A 15297-nucleotide genomic window follows, 5' to 3' on the forward strand; every position below is an offset into this window, starting at 1 on the left:
AAGATGCATATGTAGCTGAGTGACAGGTGTACTGCCTCTCATCCGGGTGCCTCAGTCTCCATACATCAGTAAACCTATAGTTGTCTGCCCACTGTGATAGGGGGGATATACTAGGGGGACCTACACTGAGCCTGTCTAAAGCCGAGATTGGGGTCATGTTGAAATCTCCAGTTAGGATAACTCCGGCCGAAGGATACTGAGCTATGATTGGAGTGAGCTTTTTAAGGATATCTATCGTAGCTGGAGGAGTATATATGCCTACAATCAACAATTCTAGTCTATTACACATTGCATGAAGGGCCACAAATCTCCCATCTGGATCCAAATGAAGATCCAATAAAGTAAACCCAAGTGACTTATGGACCAGGACGCTGACACCCCTCGAGTAAGAAGAACAAGTGGAATGGTAATATGCACCAACCCATGGTTTCCGAAGTGCCAGCGTCCTGCTCCCAACCAAATGAGTCTCCTGGAACACACATATATGCGGGTTATATTGTTTCAGAGAATTAAAAACCAAAGACCTCTTAATTTTATAATTCAACCCCCTGACATTCCACGATAAAACTGTCAGGGGGGACATTGAAGTTTTGTAAGAATTAAATAAGGGCAGCAAACAATCATTATCAGAATCAGACTGGGTGTGAGCAGGCAGAGAAATAGAAAAATCACATGCATCCATGCTAGAGTATCAGCAGATACACCGCTCACGCCATCTAGTGGAATGAGATCAGTACAACCTTGAGCCCCAATACAGTAGACATAGGTACAAAATTTGACATATATGCAGCAACAAAAAAAGAAAAAAAAAATATAAGAAAAGTTCCATTAAGGAGCAAAAACGTGTGCTCCAACCCCATCCCCCCCCACCCCTCACCACCCCCCAAACTTCGGCGTGCTTCTATCCCAAGAACTGTCATGGCAACTGCCAATTGGGGAGATGAACAAAAGGACACTCGAGTGTCACAGTACATACAGTATGTCTTCCAGCTAGTTTTAAGGATCAACATTCCCTGCAGAGTATAGAACATGAATCTCCCGGAGAAACGAACACATCCCTCCGGGGGTACAAAACTTGAACCGGTACAAACCTTGGGTAAAGATGAAAAAAATTCAAGAAAAGAAAATTTAGAGGTACCTCACCCCCCATCTCCTCTGAGTGCACATCAGTTATATGTGAGACCATGTATAGCATACACGTCAGTATGCACACAAAACACGGAGTCCTGCCACCGTGGGGTCATGAGGTCCATGAGGGCATAACCATCCCTCCCCCATCTCCCCCCCATGGGGGGAGAAAGGACAACAGCTTAAGCAATGTTAGTATCAGTGAGCAGGAAGGCCCTAGAAATAAGTGGGAAAATAAGGACAGGATATTTCAAGCATACCGTGCGACTCTAGGGAAATATCAATTTCTGGGTATGGTCTCCAGCCAGTGCATCTTCAGGGGATGTAAAAAAACGCACCGTCTCACCATCCTGGACTCGCAGCCTAACCGGGAACAACATGCTATATTTTATCTTCTTATTGCGTAGGTTAAGTTTCACCTGGTCAAAGGAGCGGCGTTGTTTTTGGGTAACAACCGAAAAGTCCGGAAATATCATCAATTTTGCTCCCTCGTACCTCAGTTGATTGACCTTCCTTGACTCACGGAGGACTAAGTCTCGGTCCCTGAAGTTCAATAATTTCAGGATAAATGTGCGTGGAGGAGCTCCCGGGGGCCCCCGGGCAGCAGGCATTCTATGTGCCCTCTCCACCACAAAGAAGTTAGAAAATGGTGCCTGGGGTAGAAGGTCACGTAGGAGATGTTCGGTGAAGGTCGTGGGGTCAGTTCCTTCAGCCCCCTCACGGAGGCCCACCACGCGGAGGTTATTTCTTCTATTTTTATTTTCCGCATCTTCTGCGCAAGTCTCTAGGGTTTTCATTTTCGTTTGCAGCGTGTGGAGTGAGACTGTATGGTCTCGCAGCGTGTCCTCCGTGTCTCCCACGGGGCGCTCAGCCTCACTGAGGCGGGTCCTGAAGGTATCCATGTCTCGCCTTATGAGACTGATATCGAGCTGCATCTGCTCGATTTTGCCCGTGAGGGTTGATTGGCAATTAGTGATTGCCTGCATGAGGGCCTCGAAGTTGGATTGTTCCCTTTCTGCAGGATCCGTCTCAGTGTCCGCGGTCTGAGACGCCATATTTGATCCGGTGGCGGGACGAGGGTTCCGTGCAGCGGTACTCAGGGCAGCTTTGTGGGACTTTCGGTTGGAGAGAGATCCCTTCCCCTTGGTCATACCTTCCTCCGCTGGTGATGCAGCCTTTCAGGGTTGTGTAGAGTCGCCAATCTGCAGGGAAGCAGGAGTTTAGGCTGGAGACTGAGCGGAGCTCTCTCACTGCACGTCTGCTCCGGTCTCCATCTTGGACACGCCCCCGCACATGGAGCTATTTGGCGTTAAGCTGGCAGTAACACACACAAAACGATATGGCGTTAAACTAGCAGTAACGCACACAGAACTATATGGCGTTAAGCTGGCAGTAAAGCACACAAAACTATATGGCGTTAAACTGGCAGTAACAAACACAGAAGTAAATGGCGTTTAACTGGCAGTAACGCACACAGAAGTAAATGGCGCTAAACTGGCAGTAACGCACACAAAACTATGTGGCGTTAAACTGGCAGTAACACGCACAGAAGTAAATGGTGTTAAACTGGCAGTAACGCACACAGAAGTAAACAGCGTTAAACTGGCAGTAATGCACACAGAAGTAATTGGGGTTAAACTGGCAGTAACGCAATCAAATAGACGGTGTTCAACCGTCACTACACTGACGCTATTTGAACTGTCCCTACTCTAGCTATACACTAATGTCAAGATTACTGACACGGACTCATTACACTACACTGAAACAATCTGAGCTGTCCTACTCCTTACTCTAGCTGCACACTATGCAAAGCTGAATGATGATCCTCCTCACTACACTCACACTATCCCTAGACTGACACTAAACTAATATTCTGCACTGACAATTGAAGCAAAATAGCACAGTATAGCACACTAACAACTAATAGCACTGAACAGAGCCCTGTTTTATCTCTCTCCACGCCAAAATCACACTGAAAATGGCTGCCATTGAAAGAAAATTTTTATACTGTGGGGCGGGAATGAGCCATGATTGGATAAAGTCATGATGACAGTGTCCAATCATGACTCTGACAGCGCTCTGTTCCCTGATTGGCCGAAGCTTTCACTGCTTCAGCCAACCAGTGCTTGCAATGCACTGTTTAGTGCCGCAATGCACTGTGGTCGGTTGGGGGGGGGGGGCAAAAACAGTTGAACGACCCGTTTGTTCGGCTGTTCGCCGACCGTCCAAATAACGAAAGTTCGACCCCTTATGCTCGGGCCGAACCCTAATCAGCACCACCTATCAGTGCTCATCAATGCCGCTTAACAGCGTCCATCAGTGTCACCTATCAGTGCTCTTCAATGCTGCCCATCAGTGCCATCTATCAGTACTCATCAATGCTGCCTATCAGCATCTATCAGTGCTCATTGATGCTGCCTATCAGTGCTAATCAATGCTGCTTATCATCGACCATCAGTGCCACCTATCAGTGCTCATCAATGCCACCTATCAGTATCTATTAGTGCCACCTATCAGTGCTCAATGCCCATCAGTGCTGCCTATCAGCGCTCATCAATGCAGCCTATCAGTGTCAACGTGCTGGTCAATGCTGCCTGAGTTCTGCCTATCAGTGTTCATCAGTGCCCATCAGTGCAGCCTATGAGTTCTGCCTATCAGTGCTCATCAATGCCCATCAGTGCCATCTATCAGTGCCCATCAATGCCACCTATCAGTGCTCATTAATGCAGCCTATCAGTACACAATAATGCCTCATATCGTGCATCCTATCAGTGTCCATTAGTGTCCCCTATCAGTGCAGTCTATCAGTACCCATCAGTGCCTCCTATCAGTACCCATTAGTGCCTTCTATCTGTGTCCATCAATGCCTCCTATCAATGCCCATTAGTGCCACCTATCAGTGCCCATTAGTGCCTCCTATCAGTGCCCATCAATGCCTCCTATCAGTGCCCATTAGTGCCTCCTATCAGTGTCCATCAATGCCTCCTATCAGTGCCCATCAATGCCTCCTATCAGTGCCCATTAGTGTGTCCTATCAGTGTCCATCAGTGCCTCCTATCAGTGCCCATCAATGCCTCCTATCAGTGCCCATTAGTGTGTCCTATCAGTGTCCATCAGTGCCTCCTATCAGTGCCCATCAATGCCTCCTATCAGTGCAGCCTGTCAGTACTCATCAGTGCCGTTATCTGCCTTCTCAGCATGACTCTGAGCTGAGATTGCGTTTCTTGTGGAACAGCACAGATCCGGCATTGACAGTTCTATATCCCCCTCAGTCCATCCTCTCTCGCACGGGATGACAGAGGAAACAGCTGATCTGCTCCGTCTTCTCTCCCCTCCCCTCTCCTGTGTGTGCTCCACAAGCAGTCAAGTGTGAAGCTAACAAGCTCACACTTCCCGCAGTGCACACACAGGAGTGGGGGGAGAAGATGGAGCAGTTCGTCTGTGTCCTCTGTCATCCTGTGTGAGAGAGGACGTACTGAGGGGGAGATTGGGAACTGTCAATGCCGGTTCTGTGCTGTTCCATGAGAGACGCGCTCTTAGCTCAGAGCCGTGCGACTAGCAACCCCGCTGGGGCCCCCCCAACAGTGGCGGAATGCCAGGGCCCCATTGCAAGTGCGACTGTATCGACCCTGGTAGTTCTGCCACTGATCAGTTTAGTCCACATGTGTCAAATACAATGCCCGCGGGCCGATTCCGGAGCACTAGGCCATTTCATGTGGCCCTCGCACCCAGGTGTTTTTTTCAGCCGGAACTCCATTCTGCCACCTCTGCCTTTTGCCCTCCTTTCCTCATTCACCACTGTCACTTGTAAACACAGAAGCCTTTCTCCTCAGTGGCTCTCACAGATCCCTGCCTGCCTTTGACTAGGTGAGATCCCAGAAAGCTTGGGGGGGAGGTGAAGGCTGTGGAGGGAGGTGTGCGCAAAGGTGGGGGATGGGGGATAGTGATGCAGAGGTCAGAGCTGAGGAGGGGTGGAAGCGAGATGTGGACAGCCTGTGAGAGAGAGCTGAACCCTGCACACCATGTATAGCACACCCCTAAACCCTGCAGTGCACCCCTGAAATCTGAACTCTGTACATAGCCCACCCTGAACTCTGCAGTCTATACATAGCGCACCCCTAAAACTCTACTTTGTACATAGCGCACCCCTGAACCCTGCACTCTGTACATACAGCATCCCTGAATTCTGCTCTCTGTATATAGTGCACCCCTGAAACTGCACTCTGTACATAGCGCACCCTTGAAACTGCACTCTGTACATAGCCAATTCCTGAATTCCACACATAAGGCACTCCTGGTATTTATTGCTCCGTTAAGAAAACACCTTCTACGTGAGCACATAGAAGCTGTGCAGGACCCAGAAGATCACTACGGTTGACTGTTAGGGCTGGTTCACACCACACAAAACGCACTTCAGATCCATTTTGGATGCATTTCTACATGCAACCTTGTCCGGCCCCCTCACCCCCCCCCCCCCCCCGCTGTCTTCTGGGAGACACACAGGTCCCAGAAGACAGCAGGGACCATTCAGAACGTGCAGCATGACTCGCGCATGTGCATTAGGGAACCAGAAATGAAGCTAAAAGTCTTCACTTCCTGGTTCCCTTATCAGGAATGGCGGCAGCAGCACCCATGAGTTGATCTAAAGAATATTAAAAGTCAGCAGCTACAGTATTTGCAGCTGCTGACTTTTATTTTTTTCCCAGGCAGAACTCCGCTTTAAAGGCAGATGACTTTTTAATTGGCAGTTATCATACACAGATGAAAGGGTGGTTAACCAAGGTCTGCATCAAAGGATATGAGGCAGGAATGATGAACCTACTGGTCCTGGGAAGATATACCAGCATCTCTGGTAAAAAAAGATGCTAAATTTTGTACATTTTAAACATTAGTTTTGGTGAACAAGGGGGCAACCAAGGATTTCCACACTATGAAGGGGCTTCTTATCCCTTCCTTTTCTGGTTATAGGACAGGAAGTGAAGGGACATCTCCCCAATGGGACACGGATGGCAAGAAAACTGACATTGGTTATAACTCTTCCATACTCTATCAAAAAATTAGGAACAAAGGTTTGCCTTTAGTTCTACTTTAACATTCTAGTGTCAACAAGCCTAAACAAGAAAGCAGCAGAACTAGATTTTCTCAGCAATACTTAGCAGAATACTAATGTTTTGCATCTGTTCCAGCATAGCCATATGAATTATTGCTACCTTTCCTGAATGAATGTATATAAAATGTAGGTATTATTTTAGGTGATAGGTAATGCTGCAATATATTGCAGCCTTGCTTAGTAAAGAGTTATGGTTAAAATGTGGGATGTATGCCTACTACAACCCTTGCTGGCCAGGGCTCCTGATATTTCAGTGAATGAGGGCAGAGACATAGCTGCAGGGATTGTAAGGCACATGATCAGAGTAAACTCGTGATGAACAGCTCTGAAGAATGAAGCCTACAAGTCAATTCTTTTCTCTCCTGACTTGTGTGTAGTTGAGGTGCTTTTCCAGTCCGGCCATGGCCTCCCCACGGCTGGAGACATTCTGCTGTCTCAATAGGGATCCTGCCACCCAACTTGTGCTGGATTATCAACCTAAAATATTTAGCTCCCTGTGCATTGGTAGTGGTCTGGTTAGTCTCTTATTAACCATTGTGCAAATGCTGCCTAAAACAAAGCATGGCTTTAGGAAACAAGGGAGATCCACTTTGCCTAAACCTTCCTCATCAAAGATCCTCATCTTAGTCATAGTATGTGATATGCTTGGCTGTTTAGGTAAGGTAATTCAGATATTTTATGTGTTAATATTTGTATGTTATTATATTTATGTATGACTTAACGCGTTGCATAAGAATAATTCTTAGTTGTGACTTGTGTCTACTTGTGTCTAGCATTATATCAACAGCAAGAGTAATGTTTACTTTAGTATTAAAATATAATTTCCAATGATATCAAGATCCTGTATTATGTTGAATTTACATGACAATCTTATGGGAATTCAAGCTCGGCTCTTGGTCATCATGAGTATTTTTGGGAAGTGCACATCTGAAGATTCAGCGGTAGAAAACTTACAGCATGCTGTAGCCATTTAAAACCTTAAGATAATTTACATTATTGTCGTAAAGAGCACCTGTCTAAGTCACTATGACCTTTTCTGTATATTTCAGGCTTATGACAGATGATCAGATTTTATAGGTAGTTAGGAAATCTGCACATTCAAATAATTGCAATATTGTATTTTGGGTGTATTCAGTGAATTTATAGCTGAAGTCCGGGTATGGTCTTATTTTCTTGCTTTCATTGGTCCAGCTTGGCACAATGTTAGAATACATAGGTGTATAGTAAGGGCCAGTTCACACCACATGCAGTGCAGTGCATTTTTTTTCTGCATCAAAAACGCATGTCAAGTAGGATATATGGTTTCCAGTGGCATAGTTCACACCAGTACAGTCAGGGCATTCCAGATTCAGAAAAAAAGTAGTAGAACATGCTGGATTTTTCCTGCACTGGACTGTACTGGAATGCAGTAAAGCGCATCAAAGACGCACCAGAACACATCGAAAATGCATTAAAAATGCACCAGACCTCTGTACTGTGAAAAAAAACAGTAAAAAAATAACCTGGAAACGCATAAAAAATGCATCAAATACGCACCAGAATGTGTCAAAAATGTGCATGTAGAAATGCATCCGAAATGGATCTGAAGTGCGTTTTGTGTGGTGTGAACCAGCAGAGAACCTAACAGTCAGCCGTAGTGATCTTCTGGGTCCTGCTCAGCTTCTACGTGAGCAAATTCCCCACTGTCCACTGACCAAACGAGGTTGCTCACTTGAAAATTCTGTGTTTCTTAGACAACCTTGTGTTTTTTTTTTCAATGAATATAAGGAGTTCCCTGATTGGACAAGGTGGAGATTGTGATATCGCTGCCTCTCCTCACCACCTTGTCCAATCAGAGAATCTGTGTATTCATAGAAAGATTACAAGGCGTTCTCTGAATGGCAGCAATGCTGAGCGAGTGACCTTCTGTGGTCAGTGTGCAGTGGGGTAGCTGGTTACATAGAACCTAAGCAGGACCAGGAAGATCACAGTTATCACTGTAGTAGCACCAGTTACTACAGTGAGTTTCAGTTTTCCCAGCTCCCCATCAGAAAATAGCTGGAAAATAAGTTATTTTAAGAAAGTATGCAATAAATATACCCGGAGTTCAGCTTTAATGTTCCTCTTTGGGGGTTAAGTAAACTGCCCTGTTCAAAGCACTGTGCCCAAATCTGTACGAACCTCTCATTCTGTAGCCTCCTGAACAACCAGATTGTTCCGTAAAATAACTCACATGATAATGGTGTACGTGTGACAATACCTTTTTGTGCAACTAGATTTTCCATTCCATCTGAAGGCCCATTCACACCTAATGAAGTGGGATGCAGTTGGATGCATTTTTGACTGCACTCAAACTGCATAGGCAGTCAAACATCAAGGTAATCCTACGGGCATAGTTCAGATTATTGCAGTGCGGTGCAGTAAAAAAAAAAGTACAGCGTGCTGCATTTTTCCGCACCGCAAACGCATGCAAATGCGCTCCAACGCAGCACAGTGCACATAGAAGCACATAGAAGCCTAGGCAAAGAAAGAAAAAGGAAGGGACCTCACAGGACAAATGCAGATAGAAAAACATGCATCAACTGCATGTAAATGCGCATAAAAACACACATCAAATGCATGCATAGATGCAAGGAAAAAGCGCGCAATAGATGCAGTTTAGTGTGAATGGGCTCTTAACAATATTGGAGCAGGTAATTGAGCATGAAAGTCAGGGTAAGCCCATACATTTTTCAGTTGACATCTAATTATGCTTAAGGCTCCATGTACACTATGCTTAAAAGAAATGCCATTTCCCTTGGAAGAAAAAAAAACACTCTTAGTTCAGATGAGTTTAGAAGAGTTTTGCTTTTTTCTGCCAGAAAGCTCCAATCCAAACGCAAACCAGGAGGGCTTTTTTTTCTGCCTCTAAACTTTAAAGGGGTTGTAAACCCTTGTGTTTTTTCACCTTAATGCATCCTATGTATTAAGGTGAAAAAACACCTGGCAGTCACCGGCCCCCCAGCTCCCCCGTTTTACTTACCTGAGCCCCTTCATCTCTTCGTTGGGGACATGCTGTCCCTCTCTCCACAGGGTCCCGGCTCTTGATTGGATAGATTGATACCAGTGCAGCCATTGGCTCCCGCTGCTGTCAATCAAATGCAATGACGCAGGCACTGGGGGCGGGGCTGAGTCCGGCATTCGTGTCTGTGGTATCCCAGGGGGTTATCTGATGTGGGGAGGAGCCGCGAGAGCCGCCGGGGGACCCCAGAAGAGGATGTTCGGGGCCACTCTGTGCAAAACGAGCTGCACAGTGGAGGTAAGTCATGTTTGTTAATTTAAAAAAAAATTAAAAAAAATGATCCTTTACAACCACTTTAACCACTTAAAGTGGAGGGCCACCCTAAATAAAAAAAATTGCATGAAAATTCCTAAAAAAAATAAAAAAAAAAATTTGAAAAAAAAAATTTAAACTTACCTAAACCCTTGTTGTTAGGCAGTCTTCCTAATCTGCCTCTTCCTATTCTGCGGCGTGTTCTGCTCCTCGGTAAAAGACCCCATTGTCTTCTGGGAACTGTGTGTGTTCCCAGAACACCACGGGGCCATTCACAGAGCACCATGCCGCTCGCGCGTGCGCAGTAGGAAACTGGCAGTGAAGCCGCAAGGCTCCACTGCCTGTTTCCCTTACTTAGGATGGCGGTGCCGGGACACGAGAGCTGAGGGACGGGTCGGCCTCGGGCGGCCGACATTGCGGGCACCCAGGACAGGTAAGTACTTATTTAAAGTCAGCAGCTACAGTGTTTGTAGCTGCTGACTTTTAATTTCTTTTTTCAGGGACGGAATCCCGCTTTAAGGACCAGCCTCGTTTTGGAATTTAGGTGTTTACATGTTTAAAACATTTTTTTTTGCTAGAAAATTACTTAGAACCCCCAAACATTATATATCATTTTTTTCTAACACCCTAGAGAATAAAATGGCGGTCATTGCAATACTTTTTTAAACACAGTATTTGCGCAGCGGTCTTACAAGCGCGCTTTTTTTGAAAAAAAATCACTTTTTTGAATAAAAAAATAAGACAACAGTAAAGTTAGCCCAATTTTTTTTATATTGTGAAAGATAATGTTACGCTGAGTAAATTGATACCCAACATGTCACGTTTCAAAATTGTGCCCACTCGTGGAATGGCGTCAAACTTTTACCCTCAAAAATCTCCATAGGCGACGTTTAAAAAATTCTACAGGTTGCATGTTTTGCATTACAGAGGAGGTCTAGGGCTAGAATTATTGCTCTCACTCTACCGATAGCGGCGATACCTCACATGTGTGGTTTGACGTTTTCATATGCAGGCACTACTCACGTATGCGTTCGCTTCTGCGTGCGAGCTCGTCGGGACGGGGTATTTAAAAAATAATTTTTTTTATTTTTCTTATTTATTTTATATGATTTTATTTATTTTTACACTGTTTAAAAAAAAATTGTGTCACTTTTATTCCTATTACAAGGAAAGTAAACATCCCTTGTAATAGAAAAAAGCATGACAGGACCTCTTAAATATGAGGTCTGGGGTCAAAAAGACCTAAGATCTCATATTTACACTAAAATGCAATAAAAAAAAAGTCATTTAAAAAAATGACATTGAAAAAATATGCCTTTAAGATGTATGGGCGGAAGTGACGTTTTGATGTCGCTTCCGCCCTGCAGTGTCATGGAGACGAGTGAGCACCATCTTCCCCTCACTCATCTCAAGGCACAGCTAAAGGATAGATGCGATCGCCTTCGCCGCTACCGACGGCTCCAGTAAGCGGCGGAGGGCACCGGATCGCGGCGGGAGGGGGCCTCTCCCACCACCGATAAAAGTGATCTTGCGGCGAATCCGCCGCAGAGACCACTTTTATCTTGTAGCCGACCGCCGCACGAAAACGGGGATACCGGGGTTATGGCAGCTAGCTGCTGCCATAACAACGATAGCCGCCAGCAAAGTTAGGACGTACATTGGCGTGCGGCGGTCGGTAAGTGGTTAAGCTCAAAATATGCCTGTAATCGTCCTAATGTGCATGAACACATAGGATAACATTGAGCTGCTTCTACAGGCATTACACAAAACTCCTGTAGAAGCAGCGATTTTTAACCCAGTGTGCATGGAGTCTTAATGACCTTTAGATCAGTCTGCAAACTATCTGGAAGGCCATGAGACCAAAATTGTTAAAAGACTTCATTTTGGTCAGTGTCACATGTAAGATCTTTCCTCGAGTCACATGAATGGCCTGCATGTACTGTATTTAGATTTATTGCAGGGCAGATTGCCTTAGATAATTGATTGCTAGTTTTTCCACACAGCAATTATGAAAATATAACCTTAAAATGCATTAACTGTGCAGATCTTCCATTCAGTATTTCAAGTTAGTGCAAACATGTGTTGACATTGATGGTTAGACGCTACGAGGATGAGGGTCATTGCATCAATTAGACCAGTTTACTAATCCAGCCCCAGGGGACAGTTAGACTTCATTATGTGTGAAACAAGTTCTCCCTGACTGCTCTATAATGAAGAGTTATCAGCAAGAGACTTAACTAGTTATGTGTAAATGAAGTGCATTTCTTTGAATTTAAAAGATTAATGGGAGTTTATTTGCTCCTTTCCTAATGAAGTGCACATTCCTAACTTTGTTAATGGCTGATAGCTTTCATAACTCAGAGATCAACATTACTCAACCCTTTACCTAGGAGGAACCCTTAAAATAAGTTTCATATTTAAAGGAACCCCTGGTAGAAACTAATATATCATTATCCTTCAACATGCAGTAGAGCTAGGGTGAATTTAGCTAAGCTCGCGATGATCAGTAAGTTGTAGACATAGAAATAAATAAAAGTATAAAGAATACTACATATCTAGCATATTTGACACCCTTATATTAGTGGTAGAAACATCCCCTGACTAGACATGTGCGATTTGTTTTGTTATAAATGGAAACTTGGAGGAAATTTTAGTTCTTTGGAGAATCGGATGGAGAATGAAATGCAATGAATCTAAAAGAAATTATAACGAAACAACGAAAGGTATTCATTTCTGAAATAAAACGATATCATGAATGATCCAAATTGATTCAGATCCATTTAGTTTTTATGTTGCGTTAACATATTTTATTATTATAAAAAAAATCACTACATATGAAATAGAAATATATTGCAATAAATACAGTAAGGTACAAAAATAAAATAAGATGGTGATTACGACTCATTGTATGTGGTTCAGATGGAGGAGGATCCATCAGAATCTCTGAATCATAACATAACAAATAAATTCAAAATTATTTTAGTTCCATTCACTATGTTATGGTTCGGAGATTCTGATGGATCCTTCTCCATTCAACCCAACAGAGTGCATAAGTAATCTCCCGAAATAACAAATAAACACATTAAAATTAATATATAGTCAATCTTCCGAAATAGCTTTTAAAATATGAATCGATTCGGAACAATGAATATAAGAAATTATTATTATTATTATTATAATACAGGATTTATATAGCGCTAACAGTTTACGCAGCGCTTTACAATATAAAAGGGAGACAATACAGTTATAATACAATAAAATACAAGAGGATTAAGAGGGCCCTGCTCAGAAGAACTTAAAATCTAACACGGTGGGGCAGGTTGTACAAAAGGTTGTAATTGTGGGGAATGAGCTGATGGAAGTGGTAGGAGATTAGTTGGAGACGTGATAGGCTTTCCAGAAGAGATGAGTTTTCAGGGATCACCTGAAGGTAGAAAGAGTAGGGGATAGCCAGACAGGTTGAGGTAGCGAATTCCAGAGGATGGGAGAGGCTCTGGAGAAATCCTGGAGACGAGCATGGGAGGAGGAGTCGAGAGAGCTTGAGAGTAGGAGGTCTTGAGAAGAGCGGAGAGGACGATTTGGGTGATATTTGGAGACAAGATTGGTGATGTAGCTTGGGGCACAGTTGTAAATGGATCGAAATATACAAAATGGATTTGAACATACAAAAAGAATTACGAAAATGAATCATTCTAACGTAATTAATATGAGGACATGAAATGATTAACTTAATGAACGAATCTGAAAGGAAACTATTTTTTCCGTTGTGCGCATCTCTACCCCTGACAATGATGGTCTGTGAAAAGAATTAACTCCCTCACATTGTTGACCAGTGTAGAGCCCCCCGCCCATAGAGTGTCAGAGGGAGGAATGCTTCTTACATTGGTGGCATCAGTTGGAAAAAAATCAGAACAAGCTTAGAGTTGTTGTCTGATAAATCAGAATTCTAGTTTAAGTTTGTCAATAAAATGCAAGGTAAACCAAATTGGTTGCTGATGGCAACAACATTTTTGTTTTCATTTTATTTCTTAGCCCGGGTTTACACTATAACGGGTTGCGGATCGCACAGGAGCGCTGTGCGTCCACGTTCCCCAATTCAGGGACGAATCAGGGCCGATTCTATGTCTGAATTCGGCCCTGAAACGGAGCCAAAGACGCAAAGCGTTTTTGTGCAGTGCGCTCCGCAGCCGCCCTGGAGATATGTGAACCGGCTCCATAGGGAGCCGGTCACATTCTCCTACTATGCGAATTAGATGTGGGGAAACACGCATCTAATTCGCATAGGTGTGAACCCGGGCTCAAAGTTTTAATTAATCAGCCCCATGAACTAACAAAACATTGTGATTAGTGTGCAGTGAACTATTTGAATTTTCTGTCTGCCATATATTGCTTTACTTTGCTTTCTCATAGACTAATCTTGTATTCAACACATTTTTTGCCTGAGACTACTTGAAATCTTGCTGTGTTTCTGAGTCTGGCACCCATGTATGAGTATGTCTCACATCTGGAGATATAAGAAGTGCTTGGATTATTAAACTTGCCAGCGTTAATCCAGTCCTAAAATATTATCTTTGGGTGTTGTATTGATTTATGTAATGAGGCTGGCACCCATGTACAGTGAACCTAATAACTGTCAAGTATAGCAACATGAATAGGACACCATTGTAATGGGGATTGTGGAGAGGATGTCTCACATCTGGAGATATAATAAGTTCTTGAGTTACCCTGCCATTCTTAATCCAGTCCTAAAATATTATCTTTGGGTGTTCTATTGATTTATGTAATGTCCATTTTACAGATCATTGCATTTCAGCTGCTTAAATGTTATTATGCCTGAAGGACCTACAGCCCAACAAGGAAAGCTGAAGGATTGTTGCTAATGATTAACACTGTATGATGGGTAAAAGTGTAACATTTCAAGAATAGCTGATCCACATGTAAAATTGATACTATTATTATTATATTATTATTGGGAAAAGCACAATTTCAGTGTTGGGACACAAAAGTTACTACAACTAATGGCATAGCTCCCAACTGTCCCTAATTTTGATGGGTCTGTCCCTGATTTGGAACAATGTACTCTTTCCTCCTCATTTGTTCTTCACTTTGGTCTGATCTATAAAGTTATATATAAAATGCATTTTGTATCTTTCAAAAAGTGTTTCCCAGTGCTAAACCTTTCATCCAATTTCTAATTTGCTGCATTTGTAAATTTCAAAAGCCAGTATAAAGGAATAGTAGTGGTAAAAAAAGCACTTGTGGGTTTACCTAACATTTTTTTTATAATTCCCCTTTAAGGGGGCATGGCAGGGGGTGTGTCCTATGCTTGCATACCTTTGCTAATAGGTGTCCCTCGTTCCCATCTCCAAAAGTTGGGAGGTATAACTATTGGGAGTCTGTAAAGTAAGCGTATCCCTTCCCCAAGCATGTACATAGTGATAGTTTCATTATCCACACCATCAGATGTTTTACATTCATTCTTCCTCCAAAATGTGCAATCTAAGAGGGCTTAACAGCAAAGTCATTGATTGACGAGTCTGATATTTTGTCAAAGGTCAACAGCAGTCCTCATCTCCATCTCTAGCCAATACCCCTGTCCACTGTTTTATGTGGAGAGCAGATTGTCACGATCAGGGGTCAGGCTCAAAGACCAGTTGCTATAGCAGTAACAGAACTACCACCAACCAGCAGGATAGGTACACAGGCAGCTCACCTGAGGCGTGGAGTCCAAGTACTAACCGGTGTTCACCTGATGGTTGAGGTGGAT

General features: G+C 43.6%; 1 protein-coding gene across 2 annotated transcripts in view; it reads left to right on the top strand.

Annotated features, from left to right (window-relative positions):
• Window positions 1-6269: 6269 nt before the first annotated feature.
• Window positions 6270-15297, top strand: part of GPR143 (G protein-coupled receptor 143) — a 120573-nt gene continuing 111545 nt past the window's right edge. Inside the window, exon 1 of one of the 2 annotated variants that reach the window (XM_073616358.1) lies at window positions 6270-6364. In XM_073616358.1, the coding sequence (XP_073472459.1) occupies window positions 6352-6364 (13 nt within the window). In that variant the 5' untranslated portion in view covers window positions 6270-6351. Of the gene's footprint in view, window positions 6365-6521; window positions 6896-15297 lie in introns of those variants that run through there. The other variant, XM_073616357.1, reaches the window with a different exon arrangement.

Source organism: Aquarana catesbeiana, linkage group LG02, assembly GCF_042186555.1.
Source record: "Aquarana catesbeiana isolate 2022-GZ linkage group LG02, ASM4218655v1, whole genome shotgun sequence".
Taxonomy (NCBI): Eukaryota; Metazoa; Chordata; class Amphibia; order Anura; family Ranidae; genus Aquarana; species Aquarana catesbeiana.